The sequence below is a fragment of the Haplochromis burtoni genome, unplaced genomic scaffold (assembly GCF_018398535.1).
Source record: "Haplochromis burtoni strain Fernald_Lab_line unplaced genomic scaffold, NCSU_Asbu1 Contig_497, whole genome shotgun sequence".
Taxonomy (NCBI): Eukaryota; Metazoa; Chordata; class Actinopteri; order Cichliformes; family Cichlidae; genus Haplochromis; species Haplochromis burtoni.
In genome coordinates, this window is record NW_024582858.1 from 207,642 (window position 1) to 230,032 (window position 22,391).

Genomic DNA, 22,391 nt, shown 5'->3' on the forward strand with positions numbered 1-22,391 from the left:
CACTGTTGTACAATAAATATCAGTGTCTGAAGCTAAGCCATATTTGAAGCTAAACAGTGGAAATGTTGGCTCACTGTTTAGCAGTCAGAAATGAGCACTGCTGGTGGTTTAATGCACCATTACTTGCCAAACAAGTAAAAGGCAAAGTTTTGTTCCAGATGTACATATTTCTCCTCGCTGTTTGTTTTAAGCCACAACAGCTGCAACAATTTACCAGCATCATAACACAACACAAAAAGATCCAGAAGACTGTTTGACATGTATTTATCTATTTTCAGGCTTTTAAAAATATTGTTTATATGGAAAGAGGACAGAGCAGAGAGAAGGGCGAGATGGTTATGATGTCATTTTAACACCCATAACCATCAAAGATTATTTGAATTAGCAGATGTCTGTGCCTTTTAAACACAAAGGCCAAAAGGGCAAGCCCAGGAACCACATTAAAAAGGCACCAAATTGCAAAGAAATGTCTTTAAATATATTAATTTTGAAACCAATGTTCTGTTGTCTTAATAAAAACCTGGAGTTTCTTTCTAAAACTCGTGTTTTTCTGATAGTTTGCAAAGCCTGACATCACCATGCCGTCCCACGTCACCCTCTTTCTGTGTGACTCTTCCCCCCTCCTCCCGGAGAGTTTTCCATGGGTCAATTACAGTTACAACAGTGTTTTTACACCAGCGCTTATCCTATTTTTTAAAAAGACACACTCTGTAGACACACTTTGTACATACAACATGTATAATACATTGACTAAACATTTTCACTTGTCAGGACATTTTGATTTTCCACTGCATATACTTGTCGAGACAGCTTCAGCAGTAGCCGTGTGAGGCAGATAAATGAACACCATTTAAAACATCCAAAGGTGTATGGGCTCACGTTGGTTGGATGCAGTCGATTGTTCTGGCTGTTGCCCCAAAATCTGATCCCCGTTTCCATAGAATGACTGAGCTTATGACATGGGTCACTTCTTGGCCTCCTTAACTGAGATTAAATCAGATTAGTAAAGGCAAACGCACAAACACACACTCACACACATGCACGGACGCACACAAACTAGTTAACTCAATACTCCGGTTACATAGTCACTGTCTGATGCTCTCTGTCTGTCCCTACAATTTACTTTCAGATATTTATTTTTGATTTTTTTTTTGTAATGTTTAAAATTAAAGACAGAAGACACTTTTAATGCAAGCCAAAATGTAAAAAATATATATAACATAAAAATAGTCAGTATAACCATAAAAAATAATACTTTGTTCTTTGTAATAATCTAATAATGATCACATTTTCTACTTAAATTATTGTAAATTTAACTTAAAATACAAGTCTCCTACACACAAAAAGCCAAAAAGAGGGATTACAAATAGATTGTTTTATTTTTAGTTTATTTTATCAGGATCCCATCGGCTACAGCAGAGCAGCAACTTATGGCATGGATCACTTCTTGGCCTCCTTATAAGGTTAAATGAGCTAACTGAGTTTATTATTAAAAATAATAATAATAATAATAATAACTTCCTTGTTTAACTAGCTATTCGTGTAATAATAAAAACACTAAAAATAACTTGAATGTAAAAAATAATCGGTGTTTGGGTTCTATATGTTGGGATATTACCCATATAAACTGTAATTCTGAGGCTGGTGTGACAAGGTCACTCCGGCATTCCGGCGAGGCGCGTGCTCGTGTCTAGTTGGGAGCGCACAGCACGGCAGGGTGGACGCGCACAACAGCGACCTGAGGGCTCGCGGACAGAGCGCCAGCACGGGTCAGCTCGCGCAGCGGCTATTAATCATTAAAAAAAACATAACCAAACAGCGGCTGGTTTAATAAGGAAACAACCCGAAGCACCAAACTGACGTGGCGCTGGTTTCATGGGAGGAAGCTGTCAGCAGAGGGTAAGTGCTGATTGAATTTCACTTGTGAAATTTTGCTTTTCCTTAAATTTTGCTGATTGAAGGAAGTTCGCAGACACTAATTATGATTACAAACAGCCTGTAATTTTAGTTGTCGATGTTTATATTATTTCGTACTGTAATACTCTGAAAACCCTCACATTTCTGCACCTTTAAATATCTGTGTCAGGTTTAAACCACTGTGTGATGTTTTATAGTCAAATCTCGAATTTAAATGTATTTTCACCTTAATTCACAATGTGCAGAACTGGAGGATTACTGGAGGAATAAATAAAGAAGCCAATGTTTTGTTTTGTTTTTTAAGAAAAACGAACAATGTCAGAGAGATAAGTTTGCCTTGAGCACCCAAACTTTAATCCTTTTCTGCCTTTGTGAGTCATAACCTGATAGGAAACACATCTGTATTTTTTTAAGGCTTTGAAATGAGGCAATACTTAACAACAAACGATTACAAATGTGAAACACATGCAGCCTCCATCATTTCCAACCAGGTTTATTTTCTGGCAGCACTGGTAGGTACAGCAACGTTAAAGTGACATGGCATGGATCAGGATTTTTGAGGGTGGCACGTGGTCAGACCGCAGGTTGGACCAAAGTAAGGGATTATGAGATAACATTTTCTTCACCCAGCCGATTACATTTTTAAACAGCATTAAAGACCTTTAGGTGACTGTAAAGGAAACAAAGACAACTGATCAGTGCATAAATAGCACTGAAAGTTGGCATTTTGTTTCTTATAGTGAAAAGATATTGACGGATAGATACGTCAGCAACATCCATAAAGTTGGGAGAAATGAAAGTTACAGGGGAGAGAAAAAGGAAACAATCAGATGTTAATGTGGTTCAGTATTTCTCCCCATCATGGGTCAAGCTCCAACCCTGTGCTCACCTCACATAATGCAGCTTGACGGTATATTTAGGTAGAACCTCCTTGTTGGTAATTTCACACACACACACACACACACACACACACACACACACACACACACACACACACACACACACACACACACACACACACACCTGTTTACAGATGTTACGTTTTGATTCCTTTTGTAGATTACAGCATATCACCAGTTATCAAAAATAAGAATTAATTAATTAATGTCAGCAGGATGATTCACTAAAAATATTAAAATATGTATTTGATGCTATTTCTGACATTTTTGATAAAGCTTCTCTTCCTGTTTTCTGCATTTATGTCACAATATTATCGTTGTTTGTTGCCTTATCTAAAAGTATCCTGTAATTTTACTCTCCTGTTCTTAATCGTTGTATTAGTCTTAGAGGTTCTTGAAATTGAACTAGCACTGGCATGTTGCTGGGGTGCATGTTATGATTGTCGGTTGGAGGAGATGGAGGTAGGAGATGGTGTTGCACATTATCCGATAGCTGAAGAGGATTATTTTTAGTTTATAAGAATAAACAATAACGATTTTAAGCTGCAGTTTGACTCTTCATTCATATAATGTATGTAGCCTACACGTTGACTGTAGTACAGGGAGTGTAGAATTATTAGGCAAATGAGTATTTTGTCCACATCATCCTCTTCATGCACGTTGTCTTACTCCAAGCTGTACAGGCTCGAAAGCCTACTACCAATTAAGCATATTAGGTGATGTGCATCTCTGTAATGAGAAGGGGTGTGGTCTAATGACACCAACACCCTATATCAGGTGTGCATAATTATTAGGCAACGTCCTTTCCTTTGCAGGCTCAGAAAAGTCAAAAATAGTGAGATATCTTGCAGAGGGATGCAGCAGTCTCAAAATTGCAAAGCTTCTGAAGCGTGATCATCGAACAATCAAGCGTTTCATTCAAAATAGTCAACAGGGTCACAAGAAGCATGTGGAAAAACCAAGGCGCAAAATAACTGCCCATGAACTGAGAAAAGTCAAGCGTGCAGCTGCCAAGATGCCACTTGCCACCAGTTTGGCCATATTTCAGAGCTGCAACATCACTGGAGTGCCCAAAAGCACAAGGTGTGCAATACTCAGAGACATGGCCAAGGTAAGAAAGGCTGAAAGACGACCACCACTGAACAAGACACACAAGCTGAAACGTCAAGACTGGGCCAAGAAATATCTCAAGACTGGTTTTTCTAAGGTTTTATGGACTGATGAAATGAGAGTGAGTCTTCATGGGCCAGATGGATGGGCCCGTGGCTGGATTGGTAAAGGGCAGAGAGCTCCAGTCCGACTCAGATGCCAGCAAGGTGGAGGTGGAGTACTGGTTTGGGCTGGTATCATCAAAGATGAGCTTGTGGGGCCTTTTCGGGTTGAGGATGGAGTCAAGCTCAACTCCCAGTCCTACTGCCAGTTTCTGGAAGACACCTTCTTCAAGCAGTGGTACAGGAAGAAGTCTGCATCCTTCAAGAAAAACATGATTTTCATGCAGGACAATGCTCCATCACACACTAAAACTAAAAACAAACTAAAAACTACTTCCAAAAAATTTCAGCTTTGATATTAATGAGTTTTTTGGGTTCATTGAGAACATGGTTGTTGTTCAATAATAAAATTATTCCTCAAAAATACAACTTGCCTAATAATTCTGCACTCCCTGTATAGTGTCGCCTTTACTGCATATGGCCTCACTGAACCGTTGTTTGTGCTTTGAACAGATCAGTTAAAGCTCTGCATATTCATTGGATGCCGGGGTATGTCTGCACGTGTGGGGTCATGTGTATTAGCGGTGGCAGGGTACAACACCATTTTTAGATTTCTCTCCAGTATGGGGCAGTCATTTTTTTTGTTTTAATATAATATGTATAAGATAAAATGGGGGATTAGAAGCAGTGTGAACATACTGATGTTGGTTCTAACATTATCGGTCCTGTCTGCATGCTTTTCAGCCTTCTGAGTATTTTCTTAATTAGAAAAGTGCTGTGTTGCGTTTTAACCACCACATTGCTTTATGCGCTGTCTTAACTCCGAGATTAACATTTGGTTGTCATCACACAATGACCTCTGTCACAGCGAACAGCTGAGCGAGGACCGGAAGCAGTAAATTTTCAATTAGATGGAATAAGGCTGAATGCCAGGATGACCACATGCTTGTGCTTATGATCAGATGCTGCTGTAGGAGGGTGTGTGCACATTGGCTGGCAGAAAATTGGTAACTACTTCACCCTAGCTGTGCACAGTAAAACATCTCTTTTACTGGAAAACAATGTTCCAAATTTTAAGGGTCTTTTTCTCCTGACATACATTTAAAAATTCATTAGCTCCAGCTGAAATGTTAGCAGTCTGGCTGCACTGCAGGTAAGGTAGGATCCAGGAAAAAGTATGAACTCCTATGTCCCCTGTTAAAACTGTTTACTATGAGTCAAGCAGTGATCTTACTTAAAGGTTAATATGGGCTGGGGTCCCATAGTGTATATTCAGAGCACGGTTACTCTTGGGGATCATTAGGAAATGTTCAGCCTCACGTCTTTCTCCATCAGTGTAAACATGAATCAGACAACACAGTAACACCACCTGTCCAATGTTCTCTATGCTCCCCTTATTCTGTTGAAATGCATTTGATCCATTTGTTTTTAAGGAGATGTTTACTTGAAAAAGCTCAAGTTAAAACTGAACTGTGGAGCAAGCTTATTTAATTTCAGTTTAATATCATAATAAATTCATGGCTAGTTAATGCAAAGTTATAGCATCGTGTATTAAAGCCATGTTAACTATTTCATATATTTTGCTTCTCTCTTTTTCTTGCATCTTTGGCACAAATATATACTAACAGACTTGTCCTATCAGCAGCTGTTTGTTTTGCACGCACACATTCAAAGCAGACAGTTATATTTTATATACAGTCTGTCAAATCATTTTTACTAAAAATCTCCCCATAGATGACCTTTTTTATTCCAAAATAGCATTTCTGTAGGGGTTTTTTTTCTGCAGAGAAGGAATTTCCATTCTCTCAAAGAAGTTTTTGCCATAGAAATAACTGCATTTAAATAACACAAATAACAAGAAACTGCAAAGATATCTGTATGAATAATTCTTGTACATGCTGAATTTTCCCTTTGCTGTTGCTGATGACCACTTATGACCACAGGGCACCCCCTCATTATAAATCCAGGTTTAATCCCAGTTCTTTCTCAATTATAATATTACTTAATATTCTGATGTAACTGTTACTGTTTGGTAATGTGAACACCTGCCAGCTGTAGCTATTGTAACATAAATTATTGATTAGATCTGGGAAAAAGGTCACAGCAGTGTTGTGCATTTACGTACTTATATTTTCAGGCTTTGCTTATAGATTTTCTGGAGAAATTTCTTTGTGCATATAGAACATGATTAAAATCTGCCTTGCATTGTGAGGTTTCATATATAAATTAAGCCTAAATAAAAGACATGGAGAGAAAATGGCTTGACAATGAGCCAAGGGATGTTGCGAGAGAGGGACAAAGACCCAATCCGTGTCCTGGTTTCTGACCTCCATTGATCAATATGACTTATTGATGTCCCTCTATATTACTGTGGCTTCACAATGTAGAGGCTCACTAGGTTCTGTGTTGTATGCTGTATTCACAATGGTGATAAAACCTAAATACCTTAAAGACCAAAAATGGGATGCGAAAATTTCTGGCTCATTGTTTTCTTGAAGAAAAAAGGAAATAGGGCGGCTCAGCCGTGTACCAGAAGAGGCAAAAATACTGATGGTACTGCAACGTGAAGTTTATTCAATACATCTTTCAATGACAGTCGAATCATATCCTTTGCAAATCTAATCTGGCCACATAACACTTTAATATGCCAAGATAATCTGGATAGAACGGGGACAGGGGAGGTGCCAGAGAGAGGCAAAATAAATCATGAGAGACCCGGTGTGAAAGAAAGCACAGAAAAGTAGGTGGTGAGAGTGGATTAGTGTGGTCCTGCACGGGAACGATAAATGCAATCAGTAAAGCACCTGTTCTGTCAAGTCAGTGGGTTAATGTTGAGATCAAAGCTATTCCAAGCACTAACAACCTGTGGATATGCTCAAAATGTCATTATTAACACAGTCTAACACTCCCTAGATTATAAAGGACATTATTACGAAAGTTGTTGGGTTATCATTTTGATGCTACAGTTACATATGCTGGTATTTCTGTAAGGTTTCTCTTTGTTTGCTTAATTAAAAAAGTTAATATCACAGGAGAATTAAAAAAAAATATCTATATTGTATTTATTGTTACAACAAATGGCTCAGCACAACACAACACCAGGTCTGTATGAATCAAACCAAGCAGTGACAGATGTGATCAGCAGTGACCTTGTTGTAAATAGGCACCAAAGGTTTGCAGTCGCTGATGAGATTTCAAACCACCGAAATGACTCAAGAGTTAGCAAAGCAAAAACTTTTCCCTTGAATGCAACAAGCAAGTCAAATATGCAGCGGAAAGACTTTCCAAGACATAAAAATGTTTTTCTTTACAGTATATGGAAGGACATCATAACACCCATTCGAGCAGGTTTTAACATTTTTTGATATCCTGGAAGTAGAGATGAAGGGTCCATTTTCAAAGACATTCCCAGTTTTCTTTCCATATTCTATGTCTATCCAATAGGATAACAGTTTTGTACAGTTACACAGTTTTTTATTTTTTATGTTCTTCTTCACTGATGTCTACACCGAATGGCTTTTTGGATTTGTTTGGTCAAAGGACTGACAGACATGATTAGTCTGATCACGTTGCCCAGCTGCAGGGCTGCAGATGAGATGCTTCTCTGGAAGCAACAACTTCACACATGTAATTTTCCCACATAGCCCTCCATGAATGCTCTTGTATGAGGAATCATTTGAGATATTTGGCACCTCAACACGATAAGGTTAGGCAACACAATGATACATACACTCTCATATCAGCCACATGCACGCCTCTCTCATCGCCTACTCCAGTGGCTGTTGCGAGTCATCAAATGACAAGTCAGCCCAGAGATAGCCGATGTGAGAACTTGTTCTTTGGTTGGCACGAGTTACAGTAGAAGTATGAAGGTCAGGACTGCCTACTGGGTTATTTCTTTATTAAGTAAACACTGGGCAGCATAAGCATGTAAATCGTAAATCACATTATCATAATGTTAGTGTGCAGTTTGGTGTAAAACTTGACCATAAAAGACTTTAGGGTTCATTTTGATTTCAGTCTGGCGTTCGAACAATTTCCACAGTGTTGCAGTTACATGTTATATATCAGTTTCTACATGAGGATGTGCCAGGAGCATAAAGACGCATTTGGATGCAGCTCTCAAAGCAGGATGATACTCATACTGACACATACTGTCATATTAGTATATTTTGTGTCCCTCTGTTGTTCCATTGTACTTTCAGTGGAAGTTTTCTGTATTGCACCAGATTATTACCTTTTAACATAAATGCTAATATGCATTTATAATTTTTGTTGTAGCTGGCATCGTGTTGGAAATGAGGTGAATATTTCTCAGTGGGGGTGATTGTGCTACAGGAGTGATTACTTCTCCTGCATTCATTCTGAAAGTGGACTACATGTAGCTTGTAGTGAGTTTTTCAAGGCTGCAGATAGATGTCTAACAATTACAGTAACCTAGCTATGTGAACTTTGTCTTGTCTATTTGATCTGTATTTTCATCTTCAGGTGCTGTTACCAGTAGGTTACAAAAACAATAATATCATTGCTGAACATTGATGAATTAAGTGTTATTATGAACTTAATGACTTCTTTCTTTATTCCTGCTTTTTTAAATGAATGTCACATTCTGCAGTATAGCTCACCCTATTAAACTGGAGCCACTGCTCTTTATATTCAAGCATCACAAGAGTAAATCATGGTATCAGAGCTCCATCAATGGTACTGACTTATTTTTAATTGCTTATGCACAGCTTTTTGCATACTAATATAGACTCATCTGCCACTTCATTAGTTACACCTTGCTAATTCTGAGTTGGATCCCTTTTGCCTTCAGATCTGCTTTAATTCTTTGTGGCATAAATTCAACAAGATGCTAGAAACATTATTAGAGATTTAGCTTCATATGGACATGTCAGCATCACACAGTTGCTGCAGATTTGATGGCCGCTTATTAATGATGTGAATAAGAAGATGGTTACACTGTGTCAATAAAGTGATGCTTATGATCAGCAACCAGACTAATCTAGACTGTGGCAATTAAATGGTTCTCATTTGGTTCCAAGTGTGCCAGGAAAATATCCCTCACACCATTTACATCACCAAGCAACCTGAGTTGCTGACATAAGGCAAGATAGATGCATGGTTTCATGTTGTTTATGCTAACTTGTGACCCTACCATCTGAATATCACAGCAGAAATTAAGACTCACCAGAGCAGGCAGCATTTTTCCAATCTTGCAAATGGAAGTTGCCTGATTTTGGTGAGGGTATATGAACCGTAGCCTCAGTTTCCTGTTCTTAGCTGACAGCATCCAGTTTGGTCCTCTGCCACTATACCCAATCTGCTTCAAGATTTGACGTGCTGTGCATGCTCTTCTGCATACTGTGGTCATAACAAGTGGTTATTTAGTTATTTTAATTCTGGCTATTCTTCTCTGACCTTGGGTATTAACAGTGAATTTTCACCCAGAGAAATGCTGCTCGCTGGTTAGTTTCTCTTTTTCTGGACATTTTCTGTAAATGTTTGAGATGACTGGAAAATTCCAGCAAATCAGCAGTTTCTGAAATGCTCACCAGCCGATCTGACACCAACAACCATGTCACATTCAAAGTCACTTAAATCACCTTTCTTCCCCATTCTGATACTCGGTTTGAACATCAGCAGCTCATCTCAATCCTGTCCACAAGCCTAAAAGCATTCAGTTACTACCATGTGATTGGCTAATTAGAAAACTCAAGTCATAGTTTAAAGTTAGGCTGAGAATTTCCAGTGGGTTGACATTTGTTAGATGCAATTACTTAGTATATTCTACCATTTCTTTCTATAACACAAGTAGCTATTTGCAAGACTTCAGATGATTAGCAGATAGGCCTCTCAGTTGCCTCTGTAAGTATAAATAAGTGAGCTACTTCTTGTGTTGTGTTTTTTACATTTTTTTAATGGTGGATACATTTTAATGGTCGCTGCAAATATTACTGCATAACATGCGGATATAAACATGCATTTTTCTCTTTGTTTCTCTTCTCTTTTTCTCTGATAGGTACATCTGGGTCAAGCTACAAAAAGGTCTGATTTTTCATCTTAACACTATCCACAAAAAAGCAACCAATGAACTGCATTTGATAAACCAGAGGGATACACTAACAAAGGTAAGTGTCTGATCAACAAACAAGATTTTAGCAGTTTAGCTTCTCATTGCCTTTTGACTTGGCAACATGATAATTTAAACTAGTGCTGATACTTCCTTCACATTTATATTCTCCTTTCTGTTTGTTTCTTAAAAATTTCTTTTTTAAGTCTGCAGTGGGTTAGGCGTGATGATCCAAACATAAAGGGATACAGAACAGTCACCGAAACCTCAATAAGGGAAACGGAATAAGAAGCAGACTCTTTCATTTCCTTCTTCTGTGACTCTTCCCTTCCCTCAGATCAACAAAGCTCAGTGCTCTCACTGAACATGTGTCAAAAAAGGAGGCCAACACTCAAGCAAAGATGAACCCCTATGTTACTTCTCACTTCAGGAGGGATCTCTTCCCCCATTTTCATTTGTTGTAGACTTTTTGTTTACCCTGCTTTTACTGGTTGGATGCAATGACTTGCTCTGTATTTGGAAAGTTATAGCAACAGCTCTTGCTTCTTGCTTTGCTGTTCTCTCTGTACCTTCAGCAGTGCACGGTTATGGTTGAGTAACTGATTTTGTTCACTGGTTACTAAATGATTATGGGTTGCATGATCTTTACACTCTGTCAGGATTCAGTTGTAAGGGTCTCTGGGAATGATTGGGCAAGGTAAATGATAATATTACAAGCACATCCTTTTCATTATCAGATGTATTTGCATGTTTTTCTTGCTTAACTTAAGCCTTTAGTAATCATTTCGATATATTGATGATTTTGTATACTTTTGCATGCTCATTATTGATAACTTGTGGTTCACTTTAAAGATTCTCTAGCATGCTGATGTTTTTTGTTTTTGTTTTTTTTCCTTTTTTTTAATATCTGCAAATAACTTTTTATTTGAGGAACCTCTTTGATGCTCAAATAGCCTTCGTGATCTGGTTCAAACAGGGATGCCAAGTAAGAGTCTACAAGGCACAAAAACTGTTACAGCCTCCTGCTTAGACATACACCTGACCTGTGAACTCTGGAGCTTGACCTCTGCAGAAAACAGATCAAATCAGGTGATTGCTGTTCTCAACTTTTGACTCTTTATAAATCTTCCACGTAAAGCTAAGTAAGTTTAGAGATAGTCAAAATAATCATCCTCTGTTGTTTTCTTCATTTTTTCTAATCTGTTGTCAGGCGTAGGTGATTTCTCAGCCCTAACGCTGAGCTGTGTTGAGGTATATCTTTGTTGTGGCTGTAAATGTAGTTATTGGCCAATATTATCCAGGAGGCAGTGCACAAAATACTTCTTTGAGAATCTGACAATGGCCATTAAACAGTTTTGCAGACACTTAAAAAGAACATGTGAAATTGTAAAGGCAGTGACATGATTGGAAAAGAAATGGCAAACAAATCATGTTTTTTTTTTTCAGTTGGGTCCCTGGTGTTGGGAACAAAAGTTGTATTTCCTTTATCTGTGAAAAAAAGTGATGAGAATAGCTTAAGCCAGCCGAATCAAGATATCGTGGCAATGAATTATGAATGATAAATAATAACAGTAGAGATTTGATGGTTTTGTATTGTCTTTTTCCTCATGCCCTTCTCAAGTGGTTGTGAAAGTGGAGAGAAGTTTGATCGTAAGAATTGGCATGTTTCTTTCTTGTTTCAACTGCATGTTGGAAGTTATCATACTGTTTGACCTGAATTTGGCTTTGTGTTCTCTGCGTACATTGTATATCATCACATTTCTACCCCATTGTCTTGCTCCATTGCATTATCAGCTTATATTTTTTGAAGTGTTTATCAAATGAGTCCTGCTCAAGCAAAAAACCTCAAGACTATCCTTTTAGTGTTTTCAACTATATAGAACCAATCCTGCATGTTTTTCTGATGTATGTCAAAGTTAGCCCAGCTCTACCACTCCTTGTCAAATGAAATTTTGCAGATCACAGAGTTGGACTCTTTGGGCTGCTATTGAAGTCGTTCTTTTCAGCTCACCTCCTTTCACTAAAGTGACTGTGATTTAAGGTCATTGGTTGTTACTGAACTCACACTACAAGAAAGCCCATTAGCTTGCTGGGAATCCATTACTGAAAGGACTGACTGTACGGAGTAACAGAATAAAAAGTTGTGGAAGAGACACTGAAGAAAGTGATTGACCAATGGCCTTGGAGGGTGTTATCCTCTGGTTACCATTGGGTGCCATGGACCTACAATTATCTCTGTATTAAAAGAGACTGACTGTGACATTAACACCACACATAATTTCACTGACGGTATCAAGGTGCTTATTCATTACATCGATAAACAAGGCACACTTAGAAATACAGAGAACTCATAGCAGATGATGGGGGCAGCACGTGTAAAACGACGCTTCAGTGCTGTGGTGGATGGGCCAGTGGAGGAGGAGGAGGTCATGAGGCTAGCACAGAGTGCTGCAGATACATCTGGCGGAGGGGGGAGCCCAGCGGGGTCAGGGACCCCAACCAGCCCCTCTCCGACCCATGCCCTCAATGGCAAAGCTCTGCCTCTTCAAAGCAACACCAACAATGCCCGGAGGCATGGTGCCATTGGAGAGTCAGCTGGAGGAGATGCAGGAGGAGAAGGTGGGTTGAGAGGAGGAAGAATGTGTTCAGGGCCCAAGAGTGGAAGAGGCAGTAGTGTAGGAGGGAGAGGGGAAGGCCGTTCTTCATCAGATCAGGATTCACTCTCTTCCCCCTCCACTACCAGCCGCCGGCGCAATAGGCGCTCAACCCGCCGGCCCCGACAACGCTTTGTGGGCAAGGACGGACGCTGCAACGTCACCTTTGTCAACATGAGCGAGAGGGGCCAGCGGTACCTCAGTGACCTCTTTACCACTTGCGTGGACATCCGCTGGCGATGGATGCTGGTCATCTTCACTCTCTCCTTCGTTCTCTCCTGGCTGCTCTTTGGATTTGCCTTCTGGCTCATTGCCTCCGCACATGGAGACCTCTCCATTCGGCTTACCCCCAGCTCAAGTTCATCTCCGGGATCAGGAGATGCTGGCTCTGGAGGAGAGTCTGATAGAGAGGCAGTGGTTGAGGAGCCATGCTTCTTCCAGGTGAACAGCTTCATGGCAGCCTTTCTGTTCTCCTTGGAGACGCAGACATCCATCGGTTATGGCTTCAGAAGTGTGACCGAAGAATGTCCCCTGGCGGTGGTGGCGGTCGTTTTGCAGTGCATTGTGGGCTGCATAATTGACGCCTTCATCATCGGGGCAGTCATGGCAAAGATTGCCAAGCCCAAGAAGCGCAACGAGACCCTGGTGTTCTCCAACACTGCTGTTGTGGCGTTGAGAGATGGAAAACTCTGTATGATGTGGAGGGTTGGAAACCTACGCAAAAGCCACCTGGTAGAAGCACACGTCAGAGCACAACTACTAAAGGTAACTGGAAAAAATACAAATAATCATACTGATGAAAAAAGAGGCCAGAAAAAGGTCAAAGAAGTTATCTGGTGATTGTAACGGAGTCAAAGTCAGGAATGCACCAAATAATAGAGGTTGCTACTGTGATAGAGCAGTGGAGGGGAAAAAAGAGAAAGAGAGAGGGCTGAGACCATCTGGCCCGTATTCTGTGGACCGTAGTTAATGAGAGCTTGTTTTATTTTCCCTCAGGGGTTAGGAAGATTTACCATGGATTAACTTGCCCACAATTCTTTAACTAAGGACCATTGTCCTTCGTCATCTCATTTCCTCTTGTATACTGTATCACTGTGGGTTCTGTGATTGTTTTCTATGACTACTGAAGTTTACCCTAATGTTTGTCCTTATATCTGTAGTTTGCATGTGTGTTCCCTCAGGATTTTCTGTAGGATCAAAATCTGTAGCACATTTTGGCTGCAGTGTGGAGAATTTGATCTCTTTTAATAGCATGACCATATCAAAGTTTAGGCAGGGCAGATGGGATTAAGTTTGAGGATGAAGGGAATACAATTGTGAGTGCTAAAACTGGATATTGTTCAAAAGCAAGGTTGGGTGAGTGATAAGCCTATGGCTTGGCAAGGTGACTAAAGAAGTGCATAGTGAGATTCAGCTGAATATAATAACCAAATGCTAGACAATTCGGTCAGGGTAAGATTATTAATTTACAATGCTTTCATCAGATTACCTTTAGAAAATGTCAAGTGTTACCTTCAAGGTGATATCACGATGTAATTAATTAACCTTTGTTCCAATAATAAAAATCTTTCTGTTTTCTTTTTAATATTTCCTCAAAAGCCTTAATGAACTGAAATATCTAATGTGGGATGTGATATGGACCAAATAATGACTTTTACATTTCAAACCTGCTCCCAGTCAAGGGTGACACCAGAGGGAGAGTACCTCCCACTGGACAACGTGGACATCAACGTGGGGTTTGACACCGGCACTGACCGCATCTTCTTGGTCTCGCCTGTAACAATTGTCCATGAAATCAATGAAGAGTCGCCTTTCTTTGAGATGGACCAAAAAACGCTAGAGAACGACTCTGACCTGGAGGTGGTGGTCATACTTGAAGGCATGGTGGAGGCCACAGCCATGACCACGCAGTGCCGCAGCTCCTATCTGGCTACTGAAATCCTCTGGGGACACCGCTTTGAACCAGTGCTCTTTGAGAGGAAAGATGGCTACCAGGTGAAAACAGAAGTACAGACAGAAAACTCTTTTTTCCATTTAATCCTGACACAGCTTCCAGTCTTTAAATCTAAGACCATTTTACGTCATCACTGATGCATAGCCTTGACGTCATATATATTTTACCAGGTTTTTTGCTAAAATAGGAGTGAAGCTGAGCAAACTAAATATAATTCAGTGTGTTTCTCCATTTATCATTTAGTAGCAAAGCCTCAGTGGTGCCAAAAAAAGAGTGGAGTTGATGTTTAAAACTTTGATAGTCTTTGATAATCAACTTAATCCTGTCTGAGCTGCTGATTGGGTAATAGTTAGTCAATCTGCAACATTTTGTGTTACCATTAATTGAAAAGGCTATGAGTCATTCTCTTCCCTCAATTCTGCTGTTATATCTCAGATTGCATACTTTCGTGTTTACACTTGCTACTTTCAGCATGTTTACATTAACAAGCATAGCTACATGCAGGGAAATACCACCACCATGGTAATGTGTTCATAACAGTCAAGAAGTTATGTTTTCACTCTCAATAGTTGGCATGTGTTGACGTGTTGTTTGGTGTTAACGTGTGTTTCCTTGCTGTCTGCAAAGTAGAAGCTAGATATTTGGCCAAAGGCTTGACAACATATGTGACAAAGCACGTGAAAATGCAGACCGAGAATCCCGACTGTGCACAGAAACAACCAAGAGATGATGCAATCCAGAACAGCCAGACTTCATCAGCCAGAAAGCATCAGAAATTTAGCATTACACAGATTTTAAAATTAAGCATCAGCAAAAGTAAAACTCTATCAGCCCTAATTGTACATTACATAACATATGTATTGTTTTGCTCCTGGGAGAGAACAAAAGTCACTTTAAGATTGGATCTTGAAAGGCATCAGCATACAAAAATATGCCAAATCAAACATGCAGGTGAATAAGGAAGCACTCAGAAGTAGCGTCTTCTATTCAGCAATAAACATTCTTCAACTAAACATCAGCAGGGTTGTATTGTCATTTTGAGCCTTTTGAGCATTTAACTAAAAGTCACTGCTCTATGCTTTTTTCCAGGTGGATTACTCATTTTTCCATCGGACCTATGAAATCCCGAACACACCTTCCTGCAGTGCTAAAGATCTGGCCGAGCAGAAGTACATTCAGAGTTCACGGTCGTCATTCTGTTATGAGAACGAAGTAGCTCTGCAGCTTGCCTCCCCCGACGGTGAGCTGGGTCAAAACCTTGAGTTTGCCTCCCCACCGACCCGGAGGCAATCCATGGCAGAACATCTCCACTACAACTGAACGGAAGGCAAAAAGACAGGAAACCGACTTCAGAGAATGAACTGATATGATGATGGGAGACAGAATAGTAGAGAGAGCCTTGAAGAAACCAGTGTACAATAAAGGATAGGAAGAAACGCTATTTACAGAAGAGGAAGAAATATTTAGTGCGAACATTAGCAAGTTTGGTGTTACTCTTTTGGTGAGTTGGGTTTAGTACACTGACCTAGTTGTCTAATTGGTCCTGGCAATCTTTCAAAATCATTGAAAACTGCTAAGTCTCACATCTGGCCCATCACTACCACAGCACACAGTCTGACTCTAATACCTGACTGACAAGGGTATGCAACAGCGCCCCATGGTGGCTACCACATGTAATTGACCCTCAATTTTTATGACGGGAAGATTTTGATCTCTGTTGGAGGTAATGTTTTAGCTTCTGAGGAATGTATTCCACTAAGATGCTCACTTATCACTTTTGTTCTTTTATTTTCTTATGGTAAGTATGGATTATGCACTTTTTGACATCACGGACTTAGAATGTATTTGAGATAAGCCAAAGCAGAGCAACAGTAACATGGAGAAACAGCTTTAAACTAGCAGCGGTTTTGAGATGTTTGTTCCATGTAGATGTATTTTCTCTGTGTTGTTTGTTTTTTGGCTTTTTTCCATGTGTGATGCAAAGAAAAAGATGTTCACTGATTGTAAACTTTTCTTGATTTTAACATTTTGTGTTGAGTGGAATAGCATGATTGTAGGGTCTCAGACCACACAGGTGATCCAGATGTGATGATCGCCATGCATTGTTTTATGGCGCTACTATCAAAGTATGCTGTTATCTCTTATGTCTGTAAAAGCAGCCTCGCTATTGTTTTGGTGTGCTATTTTTGCATTATTGTACACTTTAACTGAGCTATAATACTGTAATCTTTTAAGTGTTGGTGGTGCAGACTGAATAGTGAATATAAGGCAATAGCATTGGAGACCTACACTCACTTTCCATTTCTACAATTCTGCAAGAAGTGGCTGAAGATCCAACTGGAAACTACATCAGACTCCCAAAAAATTAAATCTGGGTTGTTGGGAGTTTTTTGGCTCATAAAATCATGTAATTTCCTTAGGTGGTAGGTGGTGCCTTCATAACAGAGCAGACATTTTGCAAATGTCCCTTCATCTGCATGATGTTGAAAATGTCCTTGAATTGTATTTTTTTATCATGTGCATTTGCAAGATGACCACTTTTAGTGTGCAGTATGTGCTAAGATGAAAAAACTGAGAAATCCCCATATAAACGTGCCGTGATGAATGAATCTTTTACCCGTAATATAATGTAAGCTATGTAATAGTTGCACTTTCTAGATATATTACAAAGCACCTGAGATATTTCTGTTTATTTTAACATTAATAATTAAGAGTAAATAATGCCACCTCAGTATGTAAGTGTTTGATTGCAGCATGTGTTGGCAAAGTGTGGGGGCCGCAATGCCGTGTTGAGTGTTGACCAGCAATCAGCCTGTCCGACGCACAACCTGGAAACTTGTTGTTTGCACTTTGCACTAATTATGGAGACTAATATCACTGATGAAACTTTACAAAAGCTCAGTAGTGTTGCAGGAACAGCACAGGCTAACTTCAGTGCATCGATCGCACTGTTCTGACTGATAACATATTATCTCTTATAAATAGTGTTAATGCTGTTCCATGTCTGTCTTCCCTTTCACTTCTCTATTATGGCTACCATTTTCTATTTATAGGCTGCACAGGAGGTCATGTCATTTTCTCCCTGCATCCACTTCCATGAAATGTAACTTGAACTTACAGCACCATCACTTTACTATGATGGGACTTTTTAAACACAGCAGAAAGAAATAGATGGATTGATTTGGATTCACTTTTCACAGTACAGTACATTTTATACATAGTGTAAAGCACAGAGTAGTATAATGTAATACCTCTTTTTTAAATAAATTAAGTGATATGAAATCGACAAAAGCTACTGTTCTAGGATTTGGGGGGATTTTCTGAGGAGAAATTTTTCTTTTCTTTTTTTTTGCTCCAGCAGACACTAGATATATAATTTCAGAGCTGCCTCAGGCACAAAGCACTTCCAGAAAAAAGAGAACAGTGTTATAGAAGAAATAAAACATGGGGATTCAATTGTGATTATTGGGTGTGTCCTTATTTATACTCCTTGCACTCTCTGTACTTCACCCAGTTAGCCTATGTTTTAAAAGGGCATTCCACTGCAGCAATTTTACATGAATATCTTCCTTGTGTTGTACTTTCAGTGATTATTTCAGCCAATTACAGAAAATGTGACTAAACAGTTACTGAGTTATTTATAAAGGGGGGGAAAAAACTTTATGATGTAAGTGAAACTGTAGTAATCAAGTGTAATTTGATTAATATGTTTACCCCTTATTTTCTTATCAAAATTCAAATATTAAATGAAAATTATATCACTGCTGATGAATCAGACGTAGAAACACAGCCCGCGAAAAGAATTGTGTTCTGACTAAAAGGACACAGAGCAGGTGTGGCACGGGTGATAAATGTAACCAAGTCAACCAAATATGATTTTTTAGGGAATATAAACAAGGGTTTGATGCAAATCATTAATTCACTGCTGTTCAGCTTGTTTCCTTTTTTTTTTCTTTTATTGAGCAAGCAGCACGGTGGGACAGTGGTTAGCGCTTTTGCCTCACAGCAAGAAGGTCCTGAGTTTGACTTCAATATTTGGCTGCTGACTTTCCGTGTGTGTCTGGGTGCTTTGTCTTCCCCCCACAGTCCATAGACATACAATTAGTGGAACTGAATTAACCGGTGATTCTAAATCACCCATAGGTGTAAACCTACCCCACCCAATGAACAAATGGGTGGGGTAAAAAAACAACAAAAAAACCATGCCAAGTTGAACAGAAAAAGAAAGTTTTCCTGCTTATGCTATGGTAATTCCTCGTGGGGCATTCTCTAAAGGTTCTCAGGAATTTTGTGACATGTAGGTCTGTATTAGAGAATAGAATAGAATAGAATAGAATAGAATAGAATAGAATAGAATAGAATAATCCTTTAATTATACCACAAGGGGAAATTTGGTTGTATCAGCAGCCAAAACACACTTATACAAACAGAACAGGACACAGAATAGAAGCACAATTTTTACATATTTACATCATGGACAGTAGTTACCAAAGCAGAGTACTGTACAGTACAGTATTATTGTTACAGTCACAAATACAAGGACTAGACTCTCTATTATTTTAATTGATTTTATTTTATTGCCAAATTTAATATTATTTAATATATGCGTTACGTTTTGCGTGCAAACAAATATATAATTTTAAAGCAGAAGTTGAGATTTCATAGTTTCTCGCTATTACTCTGATATGATTGGTGTAAATATTTACTTATTTACTAACCGTGCTACTCTTGGAAATTTGGGGTGATCTGAATCAGGCACCTTGAATCAGATCTTTCCAAGAAACCCTGTATTGAGCTTGAAGGTGAAGTCAAACGATTCCGATCCCAGATCAGCGTCTGCAGACACTCGCTGCCAGTCAGTGGTAAACAAAGAGCGCGCAAATCCCCCTACTGTAGCGCGAGAGCTCCGCACGGCACCTGCTCCAGCGCTCCGATTTGCTGTTTGCCATGTCATTCAGAAGAAGCCCCGCCTCACGGCAGTTAGCATTGGTTAAAGGCGGAGACGTCTGCGCCGCTGTTGTCTCGATTCGTCAGCGCGAGCGCTTTATGACCGTTTTAGGGCGGAAAGCTCCCGTCGTATTCAAGAGGCGGGTCTACGGCTCGGTTCTAGATTTTGATTGGACTCCTTTCTCTCTAGACCTGTCTAAAACCCGTCTGCTCGTACTTGGTTGGTCCGCTAGCAGGAAGTCCTTCTCCGAGGCTGAAGCCGCCGAGTTGCCCTCAGTGCTCTCTGTCTATTTTATTCTCACCGAGGAGTGTGTGTTGCTCCACTGTGAGAGCAATGCAATGATAAAAGCCGCATATGCGGTACGCTACACACCTATCAGGCAGGAAAATAACCCAAGAAACAGCCTCATCCCGGTTCCCCTCACACCGCAGCCTTATCCACACCTCAAAGCGGAACCTGAAGGTAAGACATTTAATTGCCTTTACTCTAATCCAACTCGTAAATAGCCAGTGTAATATCCTCAACGTATCATTTTTTTTTAGTGGAGCTGGCTAACCTCGTATGGTTAGTCTAAATGCGGTGGCTTAACGCCTAAATGTGAAACAGCAGAGGGGCTGGGGGCATTTAATTTAGGATTGGTCTTTGTGCTAAAAAAGCCTTTCATCGAAATGACCTGAAGTCTGGCCAAGAAAAGCAATTATTCGACCTTATTTTTAACATTCCGACCCATATTACCAAAATCTGTTGGTCCATTGTGATTTTTGTGTGATAGTAATAATGGTAATGATGGTGGTATTAATATTACCATTGTTATAAATAATAATGATGATAGGAAAAAAAGGTGTTTTTGTGGCTGCCACATGCATGCCGTTCACAGTCATTTAAAGGCTGGGGCCCATATGGTTTTTCATGTCTTACGTTCAAGGTGTGGTTGTCTTCGTCAGGTTTTTTTCCCATTTGAGCTGAAGCTACGGTTTGAAAATGCAGGTTAGTTCACAGAGCTCCAGCTTCGCAGCTGGACTGCTCCTGCAGGCGCCGCACTGCAATTATTACAGCCTGTGGGTTTTTTTTTTTTAATAATAATGTCACCTTTTCCTCAACGTGTCTGCTTTAAGTGCGCAGATGCCACGGTATCGTCCCCGATGCTGTGTGCCACTTGGCATCAAAGCTGAAGAAAAGGCGTTTCCAGCTCCCCCACCCGTCACGCGCAAGCACCCACACAGTAATTACACGCGCACACACATACAGAGAAAAGAGGACCCCCGCAGTGAATGACCTCAGTTCAAACTCACAAGGTATTGTCTAAGGGCTGCTGCTCAGTGTTCAGGGTGTTGCTATGGAGGAGAGCAGTCAAGGTTTGGCAATTCCAGCTGCTGCAGGACGAGTTTGCTGCTTTAGTCCACGATGTACTGCGACATCCTGGGATACGACCGCCTGTGCAAGGAGTTTGCTCCAAGTTAATCGGTGGCATCGATGAGGCTCAGCAGCATCGTGCACTACAGTTACAGAGCTGACAATGCAAAGACCTGACTGATGATAGGGCTGATTGAAGAATAGCCTGTGGAAACAGGTTACATCTCATGCATTTTCTCTTCGTAGAGACATAATTCATATGTCAGATTGTTATTTCTAAGCCCAAAACGAACAATACACTCTGACTGCTAATAAGTTTTACCCCAACCCCGATAGAGCACATTTCTTTGTGGCATTTAGAGGTATTAAATGCATATTAGTCAGCCACATGATTCACTCACATGACATGTTTGTACATTACTTCATCAATGCTGGCTGCAGTAAACCCATGTTTCTCTTCTCCTGGAAATAGTCTGTATATAGTCCCAGGCAAATAAAGTGTTTGTTGTTATATTTATTTAAAACTACATTACCCAGAAATATGAGAAAGTAGTAAGAAATAGACTTGGGGCTGAGTGGCACATGTGGGAAGTTTGAACTTAATAACAGTTGCACAGCTGTTTTATGTCACCCTGGGATCACATATTTTCCATACTGACTGTCTGGGTGGTGGCGACTCTTTTGTCAGCATGTTTACTCCACACCCACAGTTGTATTAAGGTTACAGGTATGGTAATCACAGGGCTGGGGACAGACGGGCCAAAAAAAGTGAGATGAATAGCAAGAATCAAGCTCGATGACATACCTGTTAAAGCATGGAGGATAGGCCTAAAGCTAACACACTCACCCTATACGACGGCACAAAAGCCTGTCTGGTCAGACTTGACTTGTTCAAAGGTAATCCCTTGTGCTTGTTTCAGAGGAATGTGTGTTAGCTCATTCCTTCATAAAACTGAATTCTGTTAATTTCAATGACCTCACACAAAAAAAAAAATCACCTGCATACTCACCATTTAGACCATCAGATGCCACAGATTTATATTAACATGACACTAATAGCTGAAGCTGGGATGCTAGAAAGATTAATCAAAAGGTTAATGTTATTTTAGGGAATCTAATTATCTGTTAACTAACAGATAATAAAACCATCTTGCTATCAGTGGTACAGTAAGTAGGTCCCAGGTTCAAACCCTGGCCCTTCTTGTCCAGTTAACAGGTTTTTCCTTTGCTTACAATGATTTTCTCTGGGAAATCCAGTTTCTCCCATTATCAAAAAAACCTGCTTAGTTAATGCTTCCTGTCTCAACCCAGATTAAGATTCTCTTTTGCAAGAAGGTCTTAATCTCAAGAGTTTCGCTTCCTGGTTCAATAGAAGATATGGA

The 22,391-nt window shown here is 39.9% G+C and overlaps 2 protein-coding genes across 10 annotated transcripts in view; both read left to right on the top strand.

Moving 5' to 3' along the window:
* The first annotated feature begins 1,719 nt into the window (after positions 1 to 1,719).
* Positions 1,720 to 18,416, top strand: kcnj14 (potassium inwardly rectifying channel subfamily J member 14). Of its 2 annotated transcripts, none has more exons than XM_014341460.2 (6): positions 1,720 to 1,899; positions 10,050 to 10,158; positions 10,307 to 11,189; positions 11,722 to 13,519; positions 14,432 to 14,749; positions 15,798 to 18,416. In XM_014341460.2, the coding sequence occupies exons 4-6, from the start codon at positions 12,458 to 12,460 to the stop codon at positions 16,026 to 16,028; spliced, it is 1,611 nt and encodes a 536-aa protein (XP_014196946.1). In that variant the 5' UTR covers positions 1,720 to 1,899; positions 10,050 to 10,158; positions 10,307 to 11,189; positions 11,722 to 12,457; the 3' UTR covers positions 16,029 to 18,416. The 2 variants fall into 2 exon arrangements, with proteins under 2 accessions (XP_014196946.1, XP_014196947.1); XM_014341461.2 differs by having other exon boundaries at positions 10,307 to 10,797; positions 11,077 to 13,519.
* A 1,337-nt stretch (positions 18,417 to 19,753) lies between these two features.
* Positions 19,754 to 22,391, top strand: part of myh14 (myosin, heavy chain 14, non-muscle) — a 31,551-nt gene continuing 28,913 nt past the window's right edge. For 6 of the 8 annotated variants that reach the window (XM_014341454.2, XM_005946622.3, XM_014341458.2 and 3 more), the window contains exon 1: positions 19,755 to 20,118. The gene's annotated coding sequence lies outside the window, so the exon portion shown is untranslated. Of the gene's footprint in view, positions 20,119 to 22,391 lie in introns of all 8 variants that reach the window. The other 2 variants (XM_005946628.3, XM_014341459.2) reach the window with 2 other exon arrangements.